This window comes from Vigna umbellata, chromosome 1 (assembly GCF_029865625.1).
Source record: "Vigna umbellata cultivar VRB3 chromosome 1, Vumbellata_1.0, whole genome shotgun sequence".
Classification (NCBI taxonomy): Eukaryota; Viridiplantae; Streptophyta; class Magnoliopsida; order Fabales; family Fabaceae; genus Vigna; species Vigna umbellata.
Window position 1 is genome coordinate 19055250 of NC_142165.1, and position 21010 is coordinate 19076259.

General features: G+C 27.6%; 3 protein-coding genes across 3 annotated transcripts; 2 read left to right on the forward strand and 1 right to left on the reverse strand.

Moving 5' to 3' along the window:
• The first annotated feature begins 7069 nt into the window (after positions 1-7069).
• Positions 7070-11724, forward strand: LOC124832683 (protein EARLY FLOWERING 3-like). The gene is made up of 4 exons (XM_047306946.2): positions 7070-7532; positions 7997-8847; positions 10235-10286; positions 10424-11724. Exons 1-4 carry the CDS (start codon positions 7314-7316, stop codon positions 11426-11428), a joined length of 2127 nt encoding a protein of 708 aa, XP_047162902.1. The 5' UTR covers positions 7070-7313; the 3' UTR covers positions 11429-11724.
• A 179-nt stretch (positions 11725-11903) lies between these two features.
• Positions 11904-14751, reverse strand: LOC124832684 (protein neprosin-like). The gene is made up of 7 exons (XM_047306947.2): positions 14570-14751; positions 14192-14278; positions 13755-14057; positions 13289-13450; positions 13051-13104; positions 12468-12614; positions 11904-12299 (listed from the first exon to the last, which is right to left on the reverse strand). The coding sequence occupies exons 1-7, from the start codon at positions 14726-14728 to the stop codon at positions 11922-11924; spliced, it is 1290 nt and encodes a 429-aa protein (XP_047162903.1). The 5' UTR covers positions 14729-14751; the 3' UTR covers positions 11904-11921.
• Positions 14752-17289: 2538 nt separating this feature from the next.
• Positions 17290-20011, forward strand: LOC124832682 (uncharacterized). The gene is made up of 4 exons (XM_047306945.2): positions 17290-17467; positions 17566-17673; positions 18850-19017; positions 19710-20011. The coding sequence occupies exons 1-4, from the start codon at positions 17366-17368 to the stop codon at positions 19830-19832; spliced, it is 501 nt and encodes a 166-aa protein (XP_047162901.1). The 5' UTR covers positions 17290-17365; the 3' UTR covers positions 19833-20011.
• The last annotated feature ends 999 nt before the right edge of the window (positions 20012-21010 follow it).

The window sequence follows — 21010 nt, forward strand, 5'->3', positions numbered from 1 at the left end:
ATATTTATTAAATGAAAATTCAAATTTAATATATAATTGACTTGTAAAAATAAATTACATGATAATTTTTACAATGTCAACTAGTTTTAATATATTTATAAATATTAAATTTGAATTAACTTTATTTTAATTTTCAAAGTTTTTTGTTTGATGAGAGTACGTTGATCATTGATAAATAACTCTAGAGTCTATAATAAACATTATTTATTCTAGTATTAAAGAAAAATCAGTTAATATCATATTTAATACATAATTTTAAGACATGACATACAATCCTTTGGTTAAGTCAACTATGTATTAAATTTTTAGTTGAGAAGAACTCAGCAAAATTAAGTGGAAGAGATAATATAAAGATAAAATAAGCAAATTATAAATATAAAGAATTCTAAATTTTTATTATTTTTAATAAAATTCTTTAATTTAATTTAATTTAATTAATTTCCTAAAATTTCAATATTGGAAGATCTTTAAACATTATATCAAAATTTGAAGTAAATCTCGTCTAATTTTTGCTTTAATTGTATGCCTTGTGTTCATATTTTAAGTAAATTTTTGTTGATCTCTTAATTTATTCTTTTTAGCATTTTGAGGAAGATTAGAAAAATACGTAGTCATAGCTGAAGATGTGTTTGCTTTGGTCCTAAAATGACTAAATTCTAGTGTCTATAACGAGATCTAGAGTGTTTCATCCTACACCTCCAACATCTCATTCTATTTTCAACCTTCTGACATCCTGCATCTCCAACTTTTTTAAACATTTCATTTCTTCTCTTTCTTATTAAAGACGTTTTAATAACTATTTTTTTATTTTCTTCTCTTTTTTATTAAAGACACTCTACACCACCTTAAAATTAATTATAATTTAATTTAAAATTTAAATATTATTTAATATAATTTTATATTTTAATAATTATTAAAATATGATTTATATTATAATAATAGCTATATTAAAAAAAATAAAAAAAATAAAATAAAATAATAATATAAAATTTGACTTCATATATTCAAATATATTAAATTATATTAAAATAAATTAAACAATTATTAAATTGAAAATAAAAACAAAATTTTTTAAAAACTTGTTATCCAAAATCAGTTTTGTTTTTTATTTAAAATTTAATTAATATTTAATTTAATTAAAATTATAGCATTATTTATTATATTTTAATATTTTAATAATTATTAAAATATGATTTATATTTTTATAATATTTTTATTAAAATATAAAAGTAATAATAACTAAAATAAGAGTAAAAATAATAAAAATAAAAATTATATTAAAAATCACATTTATATATTTAAATATATTAAATTATATCAAAATATTAAATTAAATTAAATAATTACTAAAATTTAAATAAAAAACAAAATTTTAGAAACGAATATTGACTTCCGATAAATTTATAATCGATATGGATATCCGATAAATAAATTTTTTTAAAATTTTGATTTTTATTTAAGTTTTAATAATTATTTAATTTAGTTTAATATTTTAATATAATTTAATATATTTAAATATATTAAATGTGATTTTTGATATTATTTTTATTTTTATTATTTTTATTCTTATTTTAGTTATTATTATTTTATTTTTTAATAAAACTATTATAAAAATATAAATTATATTTTAATAATTATTAAAATATAAAAATATAATAAATAATGCTATAATTTTTAGTTAAAATAAATATTGATTAAATTTTAAATAAAAAACAAAACTGATTTTCGATAACAAGTTTTTAAATATTTTTGTTTTCATTTACAATTTAATAATTTTTTAATTTATTTTAATATTTTAATATAATTTAATATATTTGAATATATTAAGTCAAATTTTATATTATTATTATTTTATTTTTATTATTTTATTTTTATTTTTTTAATATAGTTATTATTATAATATAAATCATATTTTAATAATTATTAAAATATAAAATTATATTAAATAATATTTAAATTTTAAATTAAATTAGAATTATTATTAAGGTGGTATAGAGTGTTTTTTACTGAGAAGAAAATAAAATGTCTTTAATTTGAAAGAAAAGAAAGTTAAAAATGAAATTTTTAAAAAGGTTAGAAATACATTATGTCAGAATATTAAAAACAAAATTTTTTAAAATCAGATAAGAGATTGGAGGTGTAAGATGAAACACTATGAGATCTAACACTCTACTTTGAGATTCTATGAGCCCATGTAAATTAGCCTTTTTCAAATATTTATAAATAATGATCATAACAGGGTACGGTAGGTGGAAGTTTGATAATTTTTGTTTATTTATTTTTGAAGTGAAATTTTATTATAATTTTTAAATTTAATAGTTATGAAAATTTTGTTTAATTTTTATTTACATGGTAGAATAAACATATTTATACTCTTATCTCTATCTTTCTTTTATTGTTGTAAATATTAATTAAGTAAGTTTTAAAATAAAAATTATAATAAAAAATTATTATTATATATATATATATATTTAATATTAAAATTATATATATATATTTTTTCTAATAAAATATCAAGATAAAACATTATAATCAAATAAAGATAGTGAATTAGAAGAAATAAAAATATTAAATATATAATTACAAAACTAAATATTATATACAATTTAATATAAAATTTGTAAATCACCTAATAAAATTAGGATAAATACAAGGACAAAAACAATTATTCTAACTTTTTACAGTAATATAAAAAAATATCAGAATATTTATTTTAATATTCATTTTATTTGTTGACAAGTGTTCAAATATTTCATTTATTTAGTCATTTGATATTTAAAATTTTTTATTTATATTTATTTTTCCGTTACATGAAATTATTTTACTCTTTTATACATTTATTTTATTTTTTATTTATATTTATTTTGCTGTCAATGCATATAACTTGTTTTTATCTTTTTATTCATTTATTTTATTTTTAAACTAATTGTATAATTATGTTTATTTTTTGCTGTCACATATGTATATAATTATTTTATTAATCAAATATTTATTATTTATTCTATAAAAATTACACTAGTATTTATTATTTATTATAATATAATAAAATATAATACCATTTTATCCATATTTATTTCAAATGTTTTTAATAAAAAAGTTACACTACTTGATATTATGATTTTTTTCTACTTAATAATCCATTTCAAGTGTTTGAAAAATATATTCGTAATAAAAAAGCATACTTCTTAATATTAAAAAAATTATTTTACATTTTTTTAATTCGTTTTCTTTAACTTCAAAATGTAATTGTTTATAATTTTCGTAAGACCAAAATAAAAAGGTAAAATCTAATAAACTAATTATTTAAATATATCACTATTTATATTGCCTTTAGAAGCGTGTAAAAACATACATTAGAACAACATTCATTATATTAGTGTACAAACACACGCTAAATGAATATAAAATAATAGACAAATTTAACAATACAAATTGGATAATTTTGTCTATACATTTATTAGAAATGAGTATAACAAAATATTACACAAGTTTAATAATATACATTAGACTAATCTATTTATATATTGATTAGATGAATATAGCAAAAAATATTAGATGAATAGTTTCATTTATTAATTAAACGAATATAACAAAAGAATATTAAATGAGTCTTATAATACACACTATATCAATATTTATATATTGATTAAATTACCATAGTAAAAAAACATTAGAAAAGTCTAACAATATACATTAAGCGAAATTATTCATATACTAATTAAACGAGTATATCAAAAAAATTATATGAGTCATTTCATCCGTTGATTAAACAAATATAACAAAAAAAAAAACAAATGGATCTATCGATGTACTTGTTAAAGAAGTCTAACAATACAAATCAAACGAACTTCTCCACATAATCAATAAACAAGTATAACAAAAACCATTAAACGAATTTAAAGAATACTCATTGGAGGAATATATTCAAACACTCGCTGGACAAGTCTACCAATAACATACACTTATAAGATTACCTTATCAATATAATCATATAAATCTATCTATATACAAATTAGACAAGTTTATAAATATAATACAAGTTTCTCTAGGTAGTACACTTTAGACAAGTTTCAACAAACACCGATTAAACAACTTTGTCGATACCCTAATTAAATGAGTCTAATACATATCATTAAATGATTCATTCTATATTGATTATACGAGTCTAAAAACACTCATTAGATAAATTTATTCATACATTAAACGAGTCTATCAATAACCAATATTCCGTCACACACACCTCAAAATATAATAATAAACTTAAAAATATTTTTTTTCTCACCTCTAAACATCTTTTAATATAATATATATTTACACAAACATTAACTTTCTAATGATTAATTTTTCACTTTGAATCTATTTGAAATTTAATTATAAACTTAAAAATATATTTTTTTCTCAACCTTTAAACATATTTTAATATAATATATATTTGCTAATATTAAAAATACACATAAGTTTGCACATTATCCACAACACAAGCTTTATTTTTTATTCTAATTAGAACATGTAAAGTCAAATTTGTAAGCGAGACCAAATTCTATCCTTTAAAAGACAACTTTCCCGAAAAATTTCCCATGATTCAACCTAACAAAAATTTCTCCCTTTCATGACATCAACTGTTCATGGAGATGAATCTTGTAATTACGGATCCTTGTCTCAATTATTTCCATGATTAAGATTTCATGTTTAAACTTCGCTCTCAAGAGAACCACGAGTAAATAAGAAGAATATTGTATTAAGGAAAAAAAAACCTAAAATTTATTGTCTTGCAATTTTATATTGAAGTAATGTGTTAATTATAAGTAATTTTTTTTATCTAAATCTATATCTAGATGATTTTTTTTTTGTGTTCATATTATTTTCAAACTGACCTTTTAAATGATTTTTTTAATTAAAGTAATTATTTTATTAATTTTATCTTTTTTTTTTTTAAGTTGAAATGTTTTTTAAACTTTATTATTATTTTTAATTATCAAACTACCTATAAAATAAATAAAACTTATTCACAATAAAATTATAAAAATTATTTATATTTAATTTCATAATAATAATAATAATAATAATAATAATTTTATTATTTTTTATTATTATAAAAATATAAACTTATACTCAATGTTTTCAACAGTAATAGTAAATGAATCATCTCTATAACATATAACTATAAAGTGTACTCTATCTTATATAGGATATTTATTTTAACAATTTTTTATTTTTTAAATAAAAAGGATTTTGTATGTGAATTTAAAAGGTCATTTAGCCTCACTAATTAAAAAAAAACATTAATGATCACAAACCAAACAAATCATTCTTATTATACCATTAAGTGAATGTTTAAAAACATTTGTTATTAGAAAACTAATTGTTTACTCATTAACTTTCCTAAGATTAATGAAGAGAAAAAACTACTGTTTGAAGTCAAACAAAAATATATGTTACTATTTAAATGTAAAAAGGAAAATAAATTTTTAGTAGGTTTATTTATGCGTTTAGGTATCTTCAAATCAAAGAAGAGGAAGGTACGGAAACTACAGCTGGGTGGTAGGTAGTCTTTGAAAACTTGGTTCAATCCAAAATTATCAAAATCTATAACTTTTTTTATTTTTAATAATGCACTTCTTAATATAAATTTAATATTAAAATAAGAGTCTTATTTGATGTCTTGTTTTCACAATATGTTTTTGTATTATTAATAACTAAAATTATTTAAAATGTAGTTTTCAAAATATTTTTTATAAAGATAAAAAATATTATATAACTATAGTTTATGACTACCAGAACTTTTTCTTTAGTTTCGTGCTACTATATTCTAAAATTAATTTAAATATATATTCCATGCATTTTGTATTGATTTAAAATTAATTTTCTTATTTACAATAAAGGTAGAAAATTTTTAAATACTATTTTAAGAAAAAAATTGTTTTACTTTATATATTCACGAGCTACCTAAGAAGCTAATAGACATCTAAACTATTATTCAGCTAAATTTTGAATTTGTGTATTTTGAATTGAATTTTTCCTGTAATTATCGTTATATAAAATTAACCAATTTTTTTTAACCATTATCCTTCAATTCAGAACTGTCACCTTTTCATATTTGTATAAAGTGTTCTTACTTTAGTGTGTTATTATTCTTTCTACTTCCTATATATTTTTTTGAACCTTTATCTAAATAGCACGTGCCTGTAAAAATATTTTAACATTAAGATGATAAAGATTTAAAAAAAATACGTAACTAATGAATAATACATATTTTAAATTTATATTATTTAGAATTGTTGATAAATTTGTATCTTAAATTTTAATAAGTTAAAGTTCTTGTTTAAATTGAAGAAATAATTTGAGAGAATAGGAAAAAACCGTAGGAAGTGAATTATTAGAATTAAGAGAAAAACAAATAAATAAATAAAAAGATCAATTTATTTATTATTAGTATTTCAATATTATTATTATAATAAAAATAAAGTTATACAGTTTTTAAAAACTGTATTAATTAACTTTATTTTAAGTTTTTATATTTTTTGTTTATTTTATCTTTCAAGATTGACTTACTTCTTCAGATTTTGGGAAGGATTTGTCTGCAAGCAGTAAATATTTTATATCTTTTATGTTGAATTTCATTCTCAATTTATGAGTCTTTTCCAAGTTTTTTCTTCACATGAATACCAATAAGTCATAAATATCCACACTAATACAATGCATTATTAATACTTAATTATTTCATGATTTATGTAATATATTAGATTAAGAGGTCGAGAAGTTAAGATAGTATCCAATATAATGTCAACTTATAAAATGTGCCAAATTCAAATGAGAAAATTCAACTGAAAAACTAAACAAATCCAAAAATTCAATTAAAAAACCCAATTTTAAATGAAAAAAATTAAACCTAGTGAAGGTAAATCCAATCCTAAGAAAAACAAGTGTTTTTTTTAATTCTAAAAAACACAAAAAAGGTAGTTAATTAATTAATATAGTAAATGATAGTAACTAGAAAAGGGAAAAGAAGCAAGAAGAGAACAATCTAGGCAAGAAAATCTAAACAAGTGTAGAGATATGCTGTGGTGGGGCCCACAAGAGCGCACTTTTTTCCTCTTCTATTTCTCTTTCTATTACCTCGGAGCAATGTCTGAGGAGAATCCCTAGCTCATCTGTTCCGTTTTTTCTTCCGTACTTCGCTTTCTGATCACTGTTCGTTGCCCCATCTGGGTTCTTGCTAGATTTTACTTTCAGATTCGATTCAGATTTTCCTTCTCTTTTTTCCCTTTGTGGGTGCAAATTGGGATAAGAAAAAGAAGAGATTTTTCGCTAAGATGAAGAGAGGGAACGACGATGAGAAGGTGGCGGGGCCAATGTTTCCGAGGCTTCATGTAAATGATGCAGAGAAAGGAGGGCCAAGAGCACCACCAAGGAACAAGATGGCCCTCTATGAACAACTCAGTGTTCCCTCTCAGAGGTTCAATCCACGCCTTCTGCCACTCAAACCAAATTCATCTTCTAACCTAGCTGCTCCACCAACTTCCTCAACCCAGGTGAGGATTAGCTCCTGTGTATTTGTTCTTCATTCAATTTTTATTTTTGTTTAATCTAACTTGGAAAATGTTTGTGTTGTTGTGGTTTAGTTGCTTAACTTAAGCTTGAGATTTTTGAGAAAAAAACAAGTCTAACTTTAATTAGAGATAAAGAATTAAGATAGTATGTTATTAGGGGTAGCCTTTGTCTCATACTCAGTTTTGCAGGATTGGGTTAGGTCAAATCTCAAATTCTAAGATATTATGTTGGGTTTATCGAATCACCTCTTATCAGATTGTGTTAGGCTTTAATAAGGAATTTAGCAATTTAGGGGATTCTTAATGATGAACCTTTTTATGATATGCCTTGGAGTTTGTTGTTTTAGTGTAAGATTTGAAACAAATACACCTATAAATTGAGTTGTTTGGTGAAGGTTTGCAAATGAATTTGTGTTAATTTCTAATAAGTATCAATATATATTCAGGGAAGTGAGCATGGAAGAAGTTATGGTTACCCAGTTCGTTTACCTTCGCAAACACCTGCTCATCGAGCTGAAAGTTATATTTCTCGCCAATCTGATGGATCAAGATCAAACACTTCATCGGTGCAGCTAGAAAGGAGAAAGAGAGCAGATGATGATGATGTTCATGCATACATTTGCTCAAGGATTGGTCACTCTAATGATAAAGCGATCAATAGGAAAAAATTCACTCCTTTGGGTGGTAGTAATTTTCGCTCAGTTTCAGTGCAAAATGATGGTGAAAGAGATCCAGCACAGTTTGGTTCCCTTCCTGTTGACATGAGAAAGCATGTGAGGAGTGGGAATGAGACACATCCACATGTAAGCTCAAGTAGACAGCAACCAAAAATGTCTGTCAAAAACAAATCAAGTGGAGAAGTTATTGACAGTCTAGTGATGCAAGCCAAGGTGATTCCAAATCTAGAGGATCAAGATTGTTCTGTCCCAAGTATAGGCAGGTTACATCAGGATGGTGCTTGTCTACAGCAGGAGTGTGTGGCTGGGCCTCAATCCGGTGACGTTGATCTCCTTAACTCTACAAGGGATATGGATAATGGAAATGCCCTTGTACCAAAAAGCTGTTTTCATTCTGCAGTAAACCAAACCTGTCCAGTTGAGGTTACCGATGATGTTGATGTTGAATATCATGATGTTGGTACTGAAGGTCCATTACAGAAGGGAAATTTTGATGAAAGTGGTGATGTCTCGAAGATCTCCATGGTAACAAATTTATCAAGTCTGATAGTTTCTCCTGATGATGTTGTAGGGGTATTAGGTCAAAAACATTTCTGGAAAGCAAGGCGAAAAATTGCCAAGTAAGTCATGTTGATGGTTAGCAGCAGGTTTTTCTGTGGTGTGGTTATTTCAAATTTCAATTATTTCCTCGTTAAAGTTCTCACTGATTTATGATTCTGTTTTTCTACATGCTTCATCTGGATGGTATTTGTGATTTATGTATATTATAAAGTTATCATAGAAAAAAGTCAACTTGTTTCTAGGTTCGGGAGTATAGAATAAAACCCCAAGTTTGATTTGTCTTCTAATTTGATTATTCATATTTTTATTCCTTTCATATTGTTTCATGCATATTTGATATGGATATAATAAGGCTTGGTTTCTAAGCTATGTTAAACCTTTTCCCTATTGCCACTCAATGAAGGTATGTTTCCTTTCTCTTGTATCTAAAACTGTAGAACTGCATCGGTTTGGTTTATGCTTTACATCCTACACTAAGTAAATAACCTGTATATTTACATTTCATTCAAGGAGTAGCGAATGTGGCTCTGAAGAAAGAAAATCTGATCATCTTGGGGTCCCTTCTAAATTGGTTTTTTTGTATGTTCAAAGTTCTTAATAAATTTTTAATGGTGGATACTGGATCGTCTTAAAACAGGGTGGTGAGCAGTCTTAAAATATTGTACTGTGTCGAAGGGTTACCCTTATGACAGGCCGATAACTGATCATTTCACTCTTTGGAAATATTCATCTATTGGTTTCCTCTTACTTGGTTCTCCATGTTACCACTGGGGCGAGTTTCCTTACTGTACTGCTTGCCCTTGCTGCACTAAAGGACTTGGGCTAAGAAGGGGACTGAGAAATGCAGGATGATCCCACGGAGTATAGGGACAATTGAAGAGTATATGATACTGGGATGAGTTGTTAATAGATGTTATACTTATAACAAGGGGAATATTGCTCTTTTTTTCTTCTCCCATTTGTCAGTGTCTTAATTTCTGTGTTCAAGTTGGGACATTTAGCTTAAGTAGCCATATAATAGTTCCTATGCATGAGATATCTTTTATATGATTTGTTATCAATATGTCTAAAAAAGAAGATGGCTGTGTTACATTGCACGCTTTAAACTTCATGGTTGAGTGCAGTCTTTAACCAGAAACAACTAAATTACACAACTATTTCATATGAATTATGAAATTTGTTTGTCTTCCATTAGCTATATTCGTATTTGCCATCTGTATGATATTTTACTTGGCTCCTTCAAAGTATGAAACTATGTAAAAGTACTTTTACTTTAGAGGAGCTTTAACCATTTGGATGAGTATTGAGCAATTGCTGTGAGCTATATTCTTATGTGGCTCCTTCAAAGTAAGAAAGTGTGTAAAACATTTTTACTTTAGAAGAGTTTTTACCTTTTGGATGAGTATTGTGTAATTTTCTTGATTGAACTCCCATTCCTCTCTACAGTCAACAGAGAGTGTTTGCTGTCCAAGTGTTTGAATTGCACAGACTGATCAAGGTAAAGTTGATCCCTTCTGCTAGCCCGAAAGGGGAAGCGTGTTAACTTTTATTGCATGTACTTCCACACAGACATGGAGATTCACCCTTCAAGTCTGTGCATACACATTCACACATTAATTCTTTTTATTTAAACAGGTTCAACAGCTGATTGCTTCATCCCCAGATGTTTTGCTTGAAGATGGTGCTTTCTTGGGGAAATTTCCTCTGGAGGGGTCTACTCCTAAAACCATTTCATTGCAAGTTGTCGTAGATCCCAAGCAACAAACTCCTAAGCAGAAAAACAACTCTGAAAAGCAGAACCTTAAAACAGAATGTTCTGCTGAGAATGCTGTTGAGAAGAAAACCTCATTTTCGTCCCCAAAAAATGGTAGCCACATTACAAATCACACCCCTTTTTCAGGAATTCCACACCAGGCAGATGTGGCTTCCGATAATAGAACAAGTCCCTGGAGTTTCAATCAGTCACCTCAACATCAGTGGTTAATTCCTGTCATGTCTCCTTCCGAAGGGCTTGTCTACAAGCCATATCCCGGGCCTGCATTTACCAGAACGAATCCTGCAGGATGTGGCGGGCCATTCGGACAAGCTCCTCTAGGGGCTACTTTCATGAATCCTGCCTCTCAATTTCCAGCTTCTCATCAAGTAGTCGGGGTGTCACCATTTGTTTCTCTGCCCAACCACACCCACTTCTCCCCCTACGGCATGCCAGTAGTGAATCAAGCAGCATCAGGGTCAGCTGTTGAACACGTGAACCAGTTTGCCGGACAAGGTTCTCATGGTCAAAATGGTCATTCATCAGTTGAAGGAGCCAATTTTAACACTCAACATAACCAAAGCTCATCCAACTTGCCAGTTCAGAGGAATGGAGCCATGTCACATGTCAAGAAACTTCGCGTGTCCAAGGAGAGACGATTACAAGGGAGCACAGCAAGCACTCCTACTGAAACACCACAGGGAATCAGAGCAGGGAGCATTGCTGAAGGAAGTGATGCACGTTCTCTTTCTTTTCACTCTGCTGAAACCAGACAGCAAACACAAGTCATCAAAGTCGTTCCACACAACGGGAAATCCGCGACAGAATCAGCTGCTAGAATATTTCAATCCATTCAAGAAGAGAGAAAACAGCATGATTTAGTGTAGTCATGTTTATGGTTCTGTTCTGCTTCAGAAATGTGAAAGTCAAAAGCTATAAATACTAAACTCTGTTGGAAGTGAAAATGGGACGTGTGTGTTGTCTAAATGTGGCACAAGACGGGCTTCGAGATGAGTTTGTACAGTGCGTCAAGTCCTGTACTTTGTTGTTGTTTTACTATATGTATCTTGCAACTTTATTAAACTTTTTTCTGTTGTTTTTGTCGTTGTTACAGCATATTCGTTTGTAGATATTGTTGTAACTATGTGGAATGTTAAAAATAATCAAATGCAATATTAGTGTATGTTGTCTCCCTGTGCACTACATTTTCATTTTACTCGTTGAAACTGGTTTGCATTAGATTGGAATGTGGATACTGGTGTTTTTCACAGTTAAATAGCATTGTGTTGATGCAAAAAATTAATAGAGAAATGTTACCAAAGTATTCAATACATTATCTCATATAACATGTAATTGGTTGAAGCATTAATTATGAATAAGTTAAGGGCACTTTGGATTTCTACCAGGACCCCCATAATAGAATTGAGGATCATCAATGTAATCTGACATTAACCAAACATCATAGCAATTATATTCATCAGAATAATCATAGACCAATTCTGGGATTTTCAAGACGTCAGAATTGTCATGAATTCTCATTCTTGTTATTGCAGATGAAAAAGACAAAACTGAAGCAAATTGGCCATTGCCCATTTGTGTTGCTGTGTGAGGAGTTTGTCCAATAGTTGTACTGTAAACTTCACCACCCCACTCCACAGATTGTGCATTGTAAAGTATTGTTTCAAACAACTCCGGTGGCCAATAACCTATGTTCGTCTTCTCACCATATTGCACCCACCAATTGTTGGTATAGGGATCCTAATGCAAATCAAAACCATAAAGAAAAATAAATTAGAAAAAGTTTATCTTTTATACTTTAACAACTCTCAGGAATCTAAGTGTTGAGTGGAGATGAGTGAACTGAATAATATATAATTTAAGGGAAAATATTATATTATTTCCCTTAGAACGAAACATATGACTAACCTTAAAGATGTAAATTGTTATTACGTATGGAAGGTCACCAGGAATTGAGATTGGATATATAGCAGCACCCAAGGCAATCTCATTGCTGGTCTGAATAAACCCAGGACAAGTTAGATCAAAGCAACCACTTTCCCTTGAACCATCAGCCTGCAAAAGATGCTGTTTAAAATTACCAGTTCCAAAATACTAGGACAAATTAATAAATTTTTTCAATAAATCTAAAGTTTAATCGAAATATTTTTTACTTTTTGTAATTTTTTCTGTTTCTTGTGCATCTAAAATTGAAAATAACTTCTTTTTAACACAATTCACTATACATAAATAGTACATTTTAATATATTAGGTTAGAATTCAGTTCTCGAATTCTGAGTATGTTTATCAATTAGTACGTTTCGATTTATTTATTTTATCTGATATACCAAAAACAGCTTGGACAATAAAAATGAGTGTATCGAAATAAAATCTACATTATTTTATAGAGATTAAAAGAATTGAAATATAACTAAATGAAGAGCATCACTCTTATTTTGATTTGGTAGATAGCTAAGTTGAATTTTAGGGTTGATGGAATTGCAAAACTGACCGTCCAGTATACAAACAATCGAGTTTGTCTATCTCCATATACACTGGGATTCACCTGTTGCAAGTTTATTGTATAAAGAGAGAATAAATTAAGTAAAAATTTGAAACCACATAACTTGAGGTGTTCAAACATGAAAATCTACAAAGAATATAATAAGTTTTTTAATGATGCAAAAGTGGTAGAATATATAAGTGTGGTTTTTTAAGTAAGAAAGATGTATAAAGAGAGAAATTCTTACTGCCCAACCAGATTGAACACATTCAAAGTCATTGTGTGGGCCTGTTAAGAGAGCGACTTGAGTAGTGCTGTATTCATCATCTTTTTCAACAAAAGGGTTGCACACTCTCAGGTCTGCTTTTCCTCCCAGATAACGGTAACCGACTGTAAACAATATTGCCTTCTGTTTCACATGTCAAATCACCACACCAAAACAGTTACTTCTTTCTTTCAACTACAACAATACCATGCTTCAAACCTTCCAAAAACTGGATATAACAACTATTATTTGCACATTAATTATTACTAATTGGTAGAAAATATTTGATCTACACTTGAAAAAGATAACAAAAGTAAAGTTATAGGTACTGAGAAAATAACAATCAGAGGTGTAAAAAGTTGTTTAACAGAATAGACAAAATATGATACTATTTTAGAAATGACATAAAAGTTGTGATTGTAGTATTCAAAAGTGCAACCAAACTTACAGAGTGGTTTTTAAGTTGAACAAAGGAATCAAGATTCTTATTCACTTGACCATGTTGATGGTGAGAGAAGCTTGGCTTCTTCCTTCCATATTCTTCAATTGAATGAGCCTTCAGTAGCTCTCTTTTTCTTATTCTTCTCACTGCTATTGTTCCCTTTGGACATTTTCCACTTTTCTGCCACACTTGTGAAGTCACACTCAAAGATTCATTCATCATTTTTCCACTCTTTGAATTGTTTCCATTTCTTGAAGTTCTTGATCCCGATGTTACCTCCTCTTTGGCTGAATTATGAGTAGGAGCCATCTGATATAATTTTATATATAAAAAGCATTTACGACGAATAAAAGAAAAAAAAATATTTAAAATTATTCTTAAATTCATTTTTCTCAGATGATATTGGACTATTAAATAAAAATAATAAGATAAACAACTCTTACCTGAATTTTGTGATCCTTCAATGCAGGATGATCAAATGCTGGTTGTTTATTAATATCAATACAATCAATTATATCCCCATCTTCACTCTACAAACATGAAAAAATAGTGTTATAATAAATCAAAATTTAATTATGTGTTTAGTCTTTAAAAAAAACCAAAAGCATTTTTCTAGTCTGCAAAATTATAAACATAAGTAAACTTTAACTTTGTATAATGATAATAATCATTAACATAGTAAAACATTATATATCTCACTATAAAGTATATGATATTCTCTGTTATATATCTGATTTGATCGTCAATTACAGAACTAATTAGGTGTTTAACAAACATTAAGAAAAGCCCAATAGAAGGATGATTAAGATATATTTAATTACCTCGATAGTTTTTAAGGAATGTCTTCTAAGATACTTTAATTTTCTCTCAACTTCCAAAATCTTGTGTCTTGATAGAGAGCCACCATGGACTGTGATTAGCAGCCATAAGAGAATGAACATTGTGGATCTCATGGCAGAAAAGTGGAACACTTTTCTCATTCAAAATTCAATTAGCAATGATAATTTTTGTATCTTGCAAATTGAGTTGCAACACTGAAATTGAAGATATATGCAATTTATTGAAGTGAGATCATGAATTATAGACATTAATGGTTTAACTATAAGTTAGGTAGTGATGTCTGCATGAGTTACCGTCTGAGTCATTCAACTTATGTTTACACCATGAATTCATCATTTATATACCTATGCAAAAAATAGATGATGCATAGGTTCATTTAGTAATCACGGGTGCAGAAAACAAAAACCCACAATTAGTTCAGGTGCTCGTGGATCAAGTGGACTCAAGTTTGGTCTGGCCCACTCATGAGTTTGAGGTTTTTTTTTTCTTTAGACTTGCTATCATGAACCCAATTAACATAGTTGACTTGTCATTAATGCAAAATGTTTAAAGTTAATCAACATGCACATTTTAAGAAGTAAACCTTTTAAAGCAAAAAAAATATTATATATTTCCTACAAATTACATCAAAATAAAAATATGTAAAAGTAAAACTTATTTCTTATAATTATATCAAAATAAAAATATTATTATGCTACACATTATTAATTTATACTAAGAGGTTGACTAACTTTTTTTCTTCTTCTTGATTACATAACAATTATAAATGTTAAAATATTAAATGAATTATTTTAGTCTAAGAGTGAGAGATTTGAAATATGACTCCAATTTCAATTCAACCATTTGTTTGTATGTTTAGATGAGCTGTAAATTTGATTTTGGTTAATAATTGGTTTAAAGTGGAGTGATTTTGGAAAATAATATTACTTAAGCATGTATATCAAAAATACTTTTAAACATATAATTGGCAAATAAAATATAAGAAAATAGTTTTAATATTATATTGGGCTTAAATCCATAAATGTATGATAAAGGGACGACAATTGCAAAATTCTAAAGCTATAAAAACCAAAATCAAAATTAAGAGAAAATATTATAAATTGAATTTTCTTTTGTCTAGGCATATGCAACTACCTTCTGCCTATAAAAGGTGAAACAAGAGAAACTGTCACCTCTATTAAAATCATATATAGTTACAAAATTTTGTTATATAATTTTGTTATATAATTTTGTTTAATATTTTGACCTTTTTTTTTTATATAGTCTGTTTGTAATGACTCAAGATGAATTTAATTTTTCAAACATCATTCTGAAATACTCCACTATTTTGTTACGTAGAATTTATTAATTTGAATGAAGAGGTTCAACAATCACCCTTTTTTTCCCTTTGAGGAAATATAATATAATTTTCATAAACATATCTTGAATTGACCTATTTAATTTTTTTTGTATGGGATGGATATTTAATCTATAAATCTGTTTATGTAGTATTATAATATATATATATATATATATATATATATATATATATTATGATAAATAATGTTTAAGTGAATGCATGTTTGGATTGTTTTAATTTTTCCCTTCTAAAACTATTTTGATGTTAGTGATCTACCGATAAATAAAATGAGATACGTTAAATTAAAAATTCCAACTTCTTTTACGAATGAGAACCAATATGCAAATTACTTCATTTTATCTAACATCTAACTAATTTATCTTAAAAAAAATTCTACCAATTTAAAATAATATGTTTTTAGTCTCTAAACTATTGGTCGGTTTTCGTCCCTATTTCAAAGTAAGGTACAATTTGGTCTTCATTATTTTCGAACAATAATTTAGAAACTAAAAACATATTTAATCCTTTAAAATATGACTCAGTTTACGAACAAATCTAACAATAAATCAAATTCATCATTTACTTTATTTTAATATCCTCCTCACCCTCTCTTTTAAATATATATTTTACACTTTATCCCAGTCAATATTTCTCTTTTTCAACTATTTCATACTAATATTTTTATACTACAAAAATTATTGTATTTAATTGGAGTTATTTTTTGTGTTTGAAATAGTTTTAACCCTTATTAAGTGCAATAATTAAAAATATCTTATATACATCATTGTATAAATTTGATTTTTAATCTTGAAATAATTACTACCGATTCCCCAAGTTCTATTTCCGAGGAATACATTTCTTGAGTTTTCTCTATTTAAATTTATTTTTGTTTCAAAATGATTTTATCCAACGATTAATTGATTATTTTTTTTCCACAATGAAAATAAATTCCTTTTGATGTTCAATGTTGTCCAAAAGCAATAATTTATTAACCAACCAACATCATTAACATAACAATCAAACAAACGCAATAGTTATTTTAAGATATTTAGTTTAATTATTCTCTCTTTTGAAATTGATACTCAGTATTTATTTACTCGTTATAATATCATATCTAGTTTGTCATGTTGATTAATTTCATTAATAATCATGAATGAAGAAAAACTTAATATAACTTAATTAAAAGAATAAAGTATACATGCAACCATAATAGATAATCGAGACACTCAGAAAAATAAAATTACAATAAATCATTTTTTCATTTTAAATTCAAAACATTTTTATTACAATTTAACTGTAGTATAATGTTATATTAATAAATATGTACTAATAATTTAGTTACATAAACCTATTACTCTGATATTACACTGTCTAGAATCATCCAAAACATCAAAATACCGGAAGCAGAAGTATTACTGTGTATCAGAGAGAGAGAGAAATGGTGAACTTCACGTTGATGATCACTGCGGAGCTTGAGAATCTCACCAATCTTCAACCCCAAGGTGGCTGCGACGATCCCGATTTCTCTTACCTTTTCAAGGTTTCTTTCTTTCTCCTTCTTCTCTTCCAATTTATCAAATTCAACCTTTTTTAGTTTCTTTCAGTTTTTCATTTTCGTTCTGTTGTTGCAATCAATAGTTGAAATGTGGGAGATGCGGTGAAATCAGCCAGAAAGAAACATGCGTCCTCTTAAACGACACCGTTCCTCTTCCGGTTGGAAAGGGCACCACTCATCTCATTCAAAAAGTAACCTAATTCTCCCTTTGCTTGCGTTTCATCAAAAAAAATTTCATTCATTTCCCAATTCAATAAATCCGTGCATTTAATAGTCCCTGAAAGATTGTGATTGATTCTCGCACGAGTCTCTTACACATTTCTCAGTTCAAGTTCTTATTAATCTCTCATAGTTTATTGGTAATCACAAAATGTGGTGGGTCCTACTACTTTTTGAATTAGTCTCTTCTGATGATTTCTGATAAAATTTATCTCAGCATTCCTCATCGGAATTAATGACCTTAGGAACTTCTTGTGATTTTCATCTTTGTATGCGTTGGCAAGAATTTAGTAATCATGCACACCTTTAAAATAATTTTACATCGTTATCCAATCATAAACTGTTGTTGGTTTGAGTTTTAAGATGACTATGGTGGAAAGTGACAAACTTAGTTTCGTTAATGATTGAAAGATAGTCCACAATGTAAACACACCATTGAGGTGATCTGATACTGTTAGTGCATAAAATATTTTTCTCATTGGCTGTCAAAAAACAGTTTTTCTCAATTCATAATGCTATCTTTTTACTTTTAGAGATATGTAATTTTTCAGTGTGTCCCTTTTATGATGTATTTATGAACGGTAGAAAAGACAAGTGAAACTGTCCACTGCACTAGTATTTGCAATCTTCACTGTTAGGCTCATCGACTTTTTTTTTTTTTTTTTCAATTAGGTGAAATGAAACTATATTTGGATAAACTTCTCTATAAATATTTGTAGTTGAAAAAAGAGGTAAAATGACTTGAACTTCTCTATAATCTAAAATGATCGAACTTATGTGCCTTAGGCTTTTGAAAAGTTAAATGAAAATAGCTTTTTGTGGAAGTTTATGTGAGAAGCTTAATTCTTTTACCTGATTATGTTTCTCTTATAAATACTTATGGATAATTTTATCCAAATATGACCCAAGTGCATTAAAGAAACACCAACTGAGCAGAATTCTATTCGTTTAGCGTGATTGGGCTTTTACTTATGTGGTTATTTTTCTGTCCCTGACGTAGTAGGAAAGGTTCTGAAAATTTTATGTGATTCTGCTGCATAACTTTAAAATGATAAGCACTCAATGCAGTGTTTTCTTTCATTTGTGCTTCTTTAAACTGTTTGCTCCTGCAGCTGGTGGTTTCTTAGTATCCTTTATTTGGTATGTAGTGCAAATTTTGTGGCAGGGATGGCACTGTAACCATGATCGAAGGCAAAGGTAAACCACTCACCCAGGAAATCAGTGAATCAGGGAAGTACGCCCCATTGATGTTATTTGACTGCAGGGGCTATGAACCAGTAGATTTTGTATTCGGTGATGGATGGAAAGTTGAATCGGTGAGTATCCTTTTTAATTTCATTCTATGTTTCCATTTTTTTGTTGTCACATCATCTGGTCTCTTTTGATTGTTCATTGTTGCTTCTGACATGTAAGCATATGAGTTTGTATTGTATATATAGTTCATATACTCACTTTCCTCTATTGAAAACAAATACGTTAGCTTAATGGCATCATGTGTCCGATCTCTTCTGATTATTCAGTGTTGCTGATATATATGCTGGGCATTGTAAATATCTCATTATACTCACTCTTCTGCATTGAAACATGTGCTTCCTTTGTTTTGGTTTGATGCTTACTGTTAATGATTCAATTTATTTTGTTCACTGTTATCAAGACTGGAAACGATGTCTGTAATGTTTTTCTAAGAATTTAAAACTGGGATGAATTTGATGTGATTAATTAATCTCAAAATCTTCTATTCCAGTCTTAAAAAATTAAACCTATAATTACATATGGGAAAGTGATCAGGTTCTAAATAGTTTCGATCATCACAATTTGCAAGATACAGCCCTTTTCTACCCTCTTGAATAAAATTTCATTCGAAATTGTACAGTACTATATTTTCCTGGTGCAGAAACCTGTAATTTAACCCTATAGTCATATTTCTAACACGCCCTATAATTTTGGTAATATCATAATTTTCTGCATGTTGGTCATATTTCTGACTAATGCAACTTGAATTTTGAAGCTTGAGGGAACCAAATTTGAGAATGTTGACTTGTCAAGTGGAGAATATGCTGACTATGACGAGAAGGGAGAATGCCCAGTCATGATATCTGCTCTTCGAGCTACTTTTGAAGTGACAAAGTAGAAAACTGGTTTGCTGTGTAAACACTTTCTTGATGTATAAATTGACTGTTCTCTTCTAGATGAGCTTTTGAGCTCTGGGTTGCATCTTAATCAGGCAAGAAATTGTGGAATCTTCTAACATTACATGTTAACCTTGTATTTCTTCAAGAGAAAAAAAAAACAGCTTCAAGTTCCGTGTGATTGATGAAGTTTACTTTTTCATTGGGATCACTGGACATGACACCACGACACCACGCTAAATATTAAATTTTAAATTTGATTATTAATATCTTTATTTTATTTTATTTTCAGTTTTTTCCTATGATAACAAGTCTGAACAAAACAAATTTGACACTTTTCTTTATGATATTAGTGTGTGCCTAAACTTTTAAGAAGTGAAATAACTATCTACAAACGAAAAATGCTAGATAAAGAAGGTAAAACAAGAAAAAACTTTTAAGAAATTTAAACAAAATAAATACAATAGACATAATCAATAATATATAGATATTGTTTTTCAAATCAAACAATCTCTATTTTCATTCATGTGACATGTGTTACTTTTTCTCTTCTCTACCATCCCTTTGTTTCTTTCATTTCTGTCAAATAAGCACTTTATGTTTTTGGTGTAGTTTTTAAAAACCTACCCAAAAAAAAAATGACTTTAAAACTCAATAATAGATCCTATTTTAAAATTCAACAAACAGAACTAGAATTTTAAAATACACTTCTAATAAAGAAGCAAAACTTTAAAACTCAACTTCTAAAAAAAAACATATTTTAAAGCAGGACTTTAATTTTAATTTTCAAAAATAAAAATAACTCTTAAGTCTTAATAATAATCGAAATTGTATTTTAAAACATGATTTCACCTTACACATATCTCATTTCATAATTGTCTTTTAAAAAATAACCCAGAAATGTATAAAAGAAAAAAACAAAAAAAAAAACATCACCTGTTTAAATTTCAAATTAAAGAGGTAGTCTAAAACTTGGTGTTTTTTCTAAGTTTCAGTCTAAAACAATAGTTTTAATCAATTTCCTTACGCTGAGTTCAAAAGTTTCAGTCTTTACTGTTTCATGATAATACTTTTTTGTGCCTCCTTTATTTCTCATATCTCTCTCATTTTTGTCAAATTAAGGAGAAGATGGGTGAACAATAGTGTCATAATCTCCAATCTGTAAAAACCTTAAAATGTA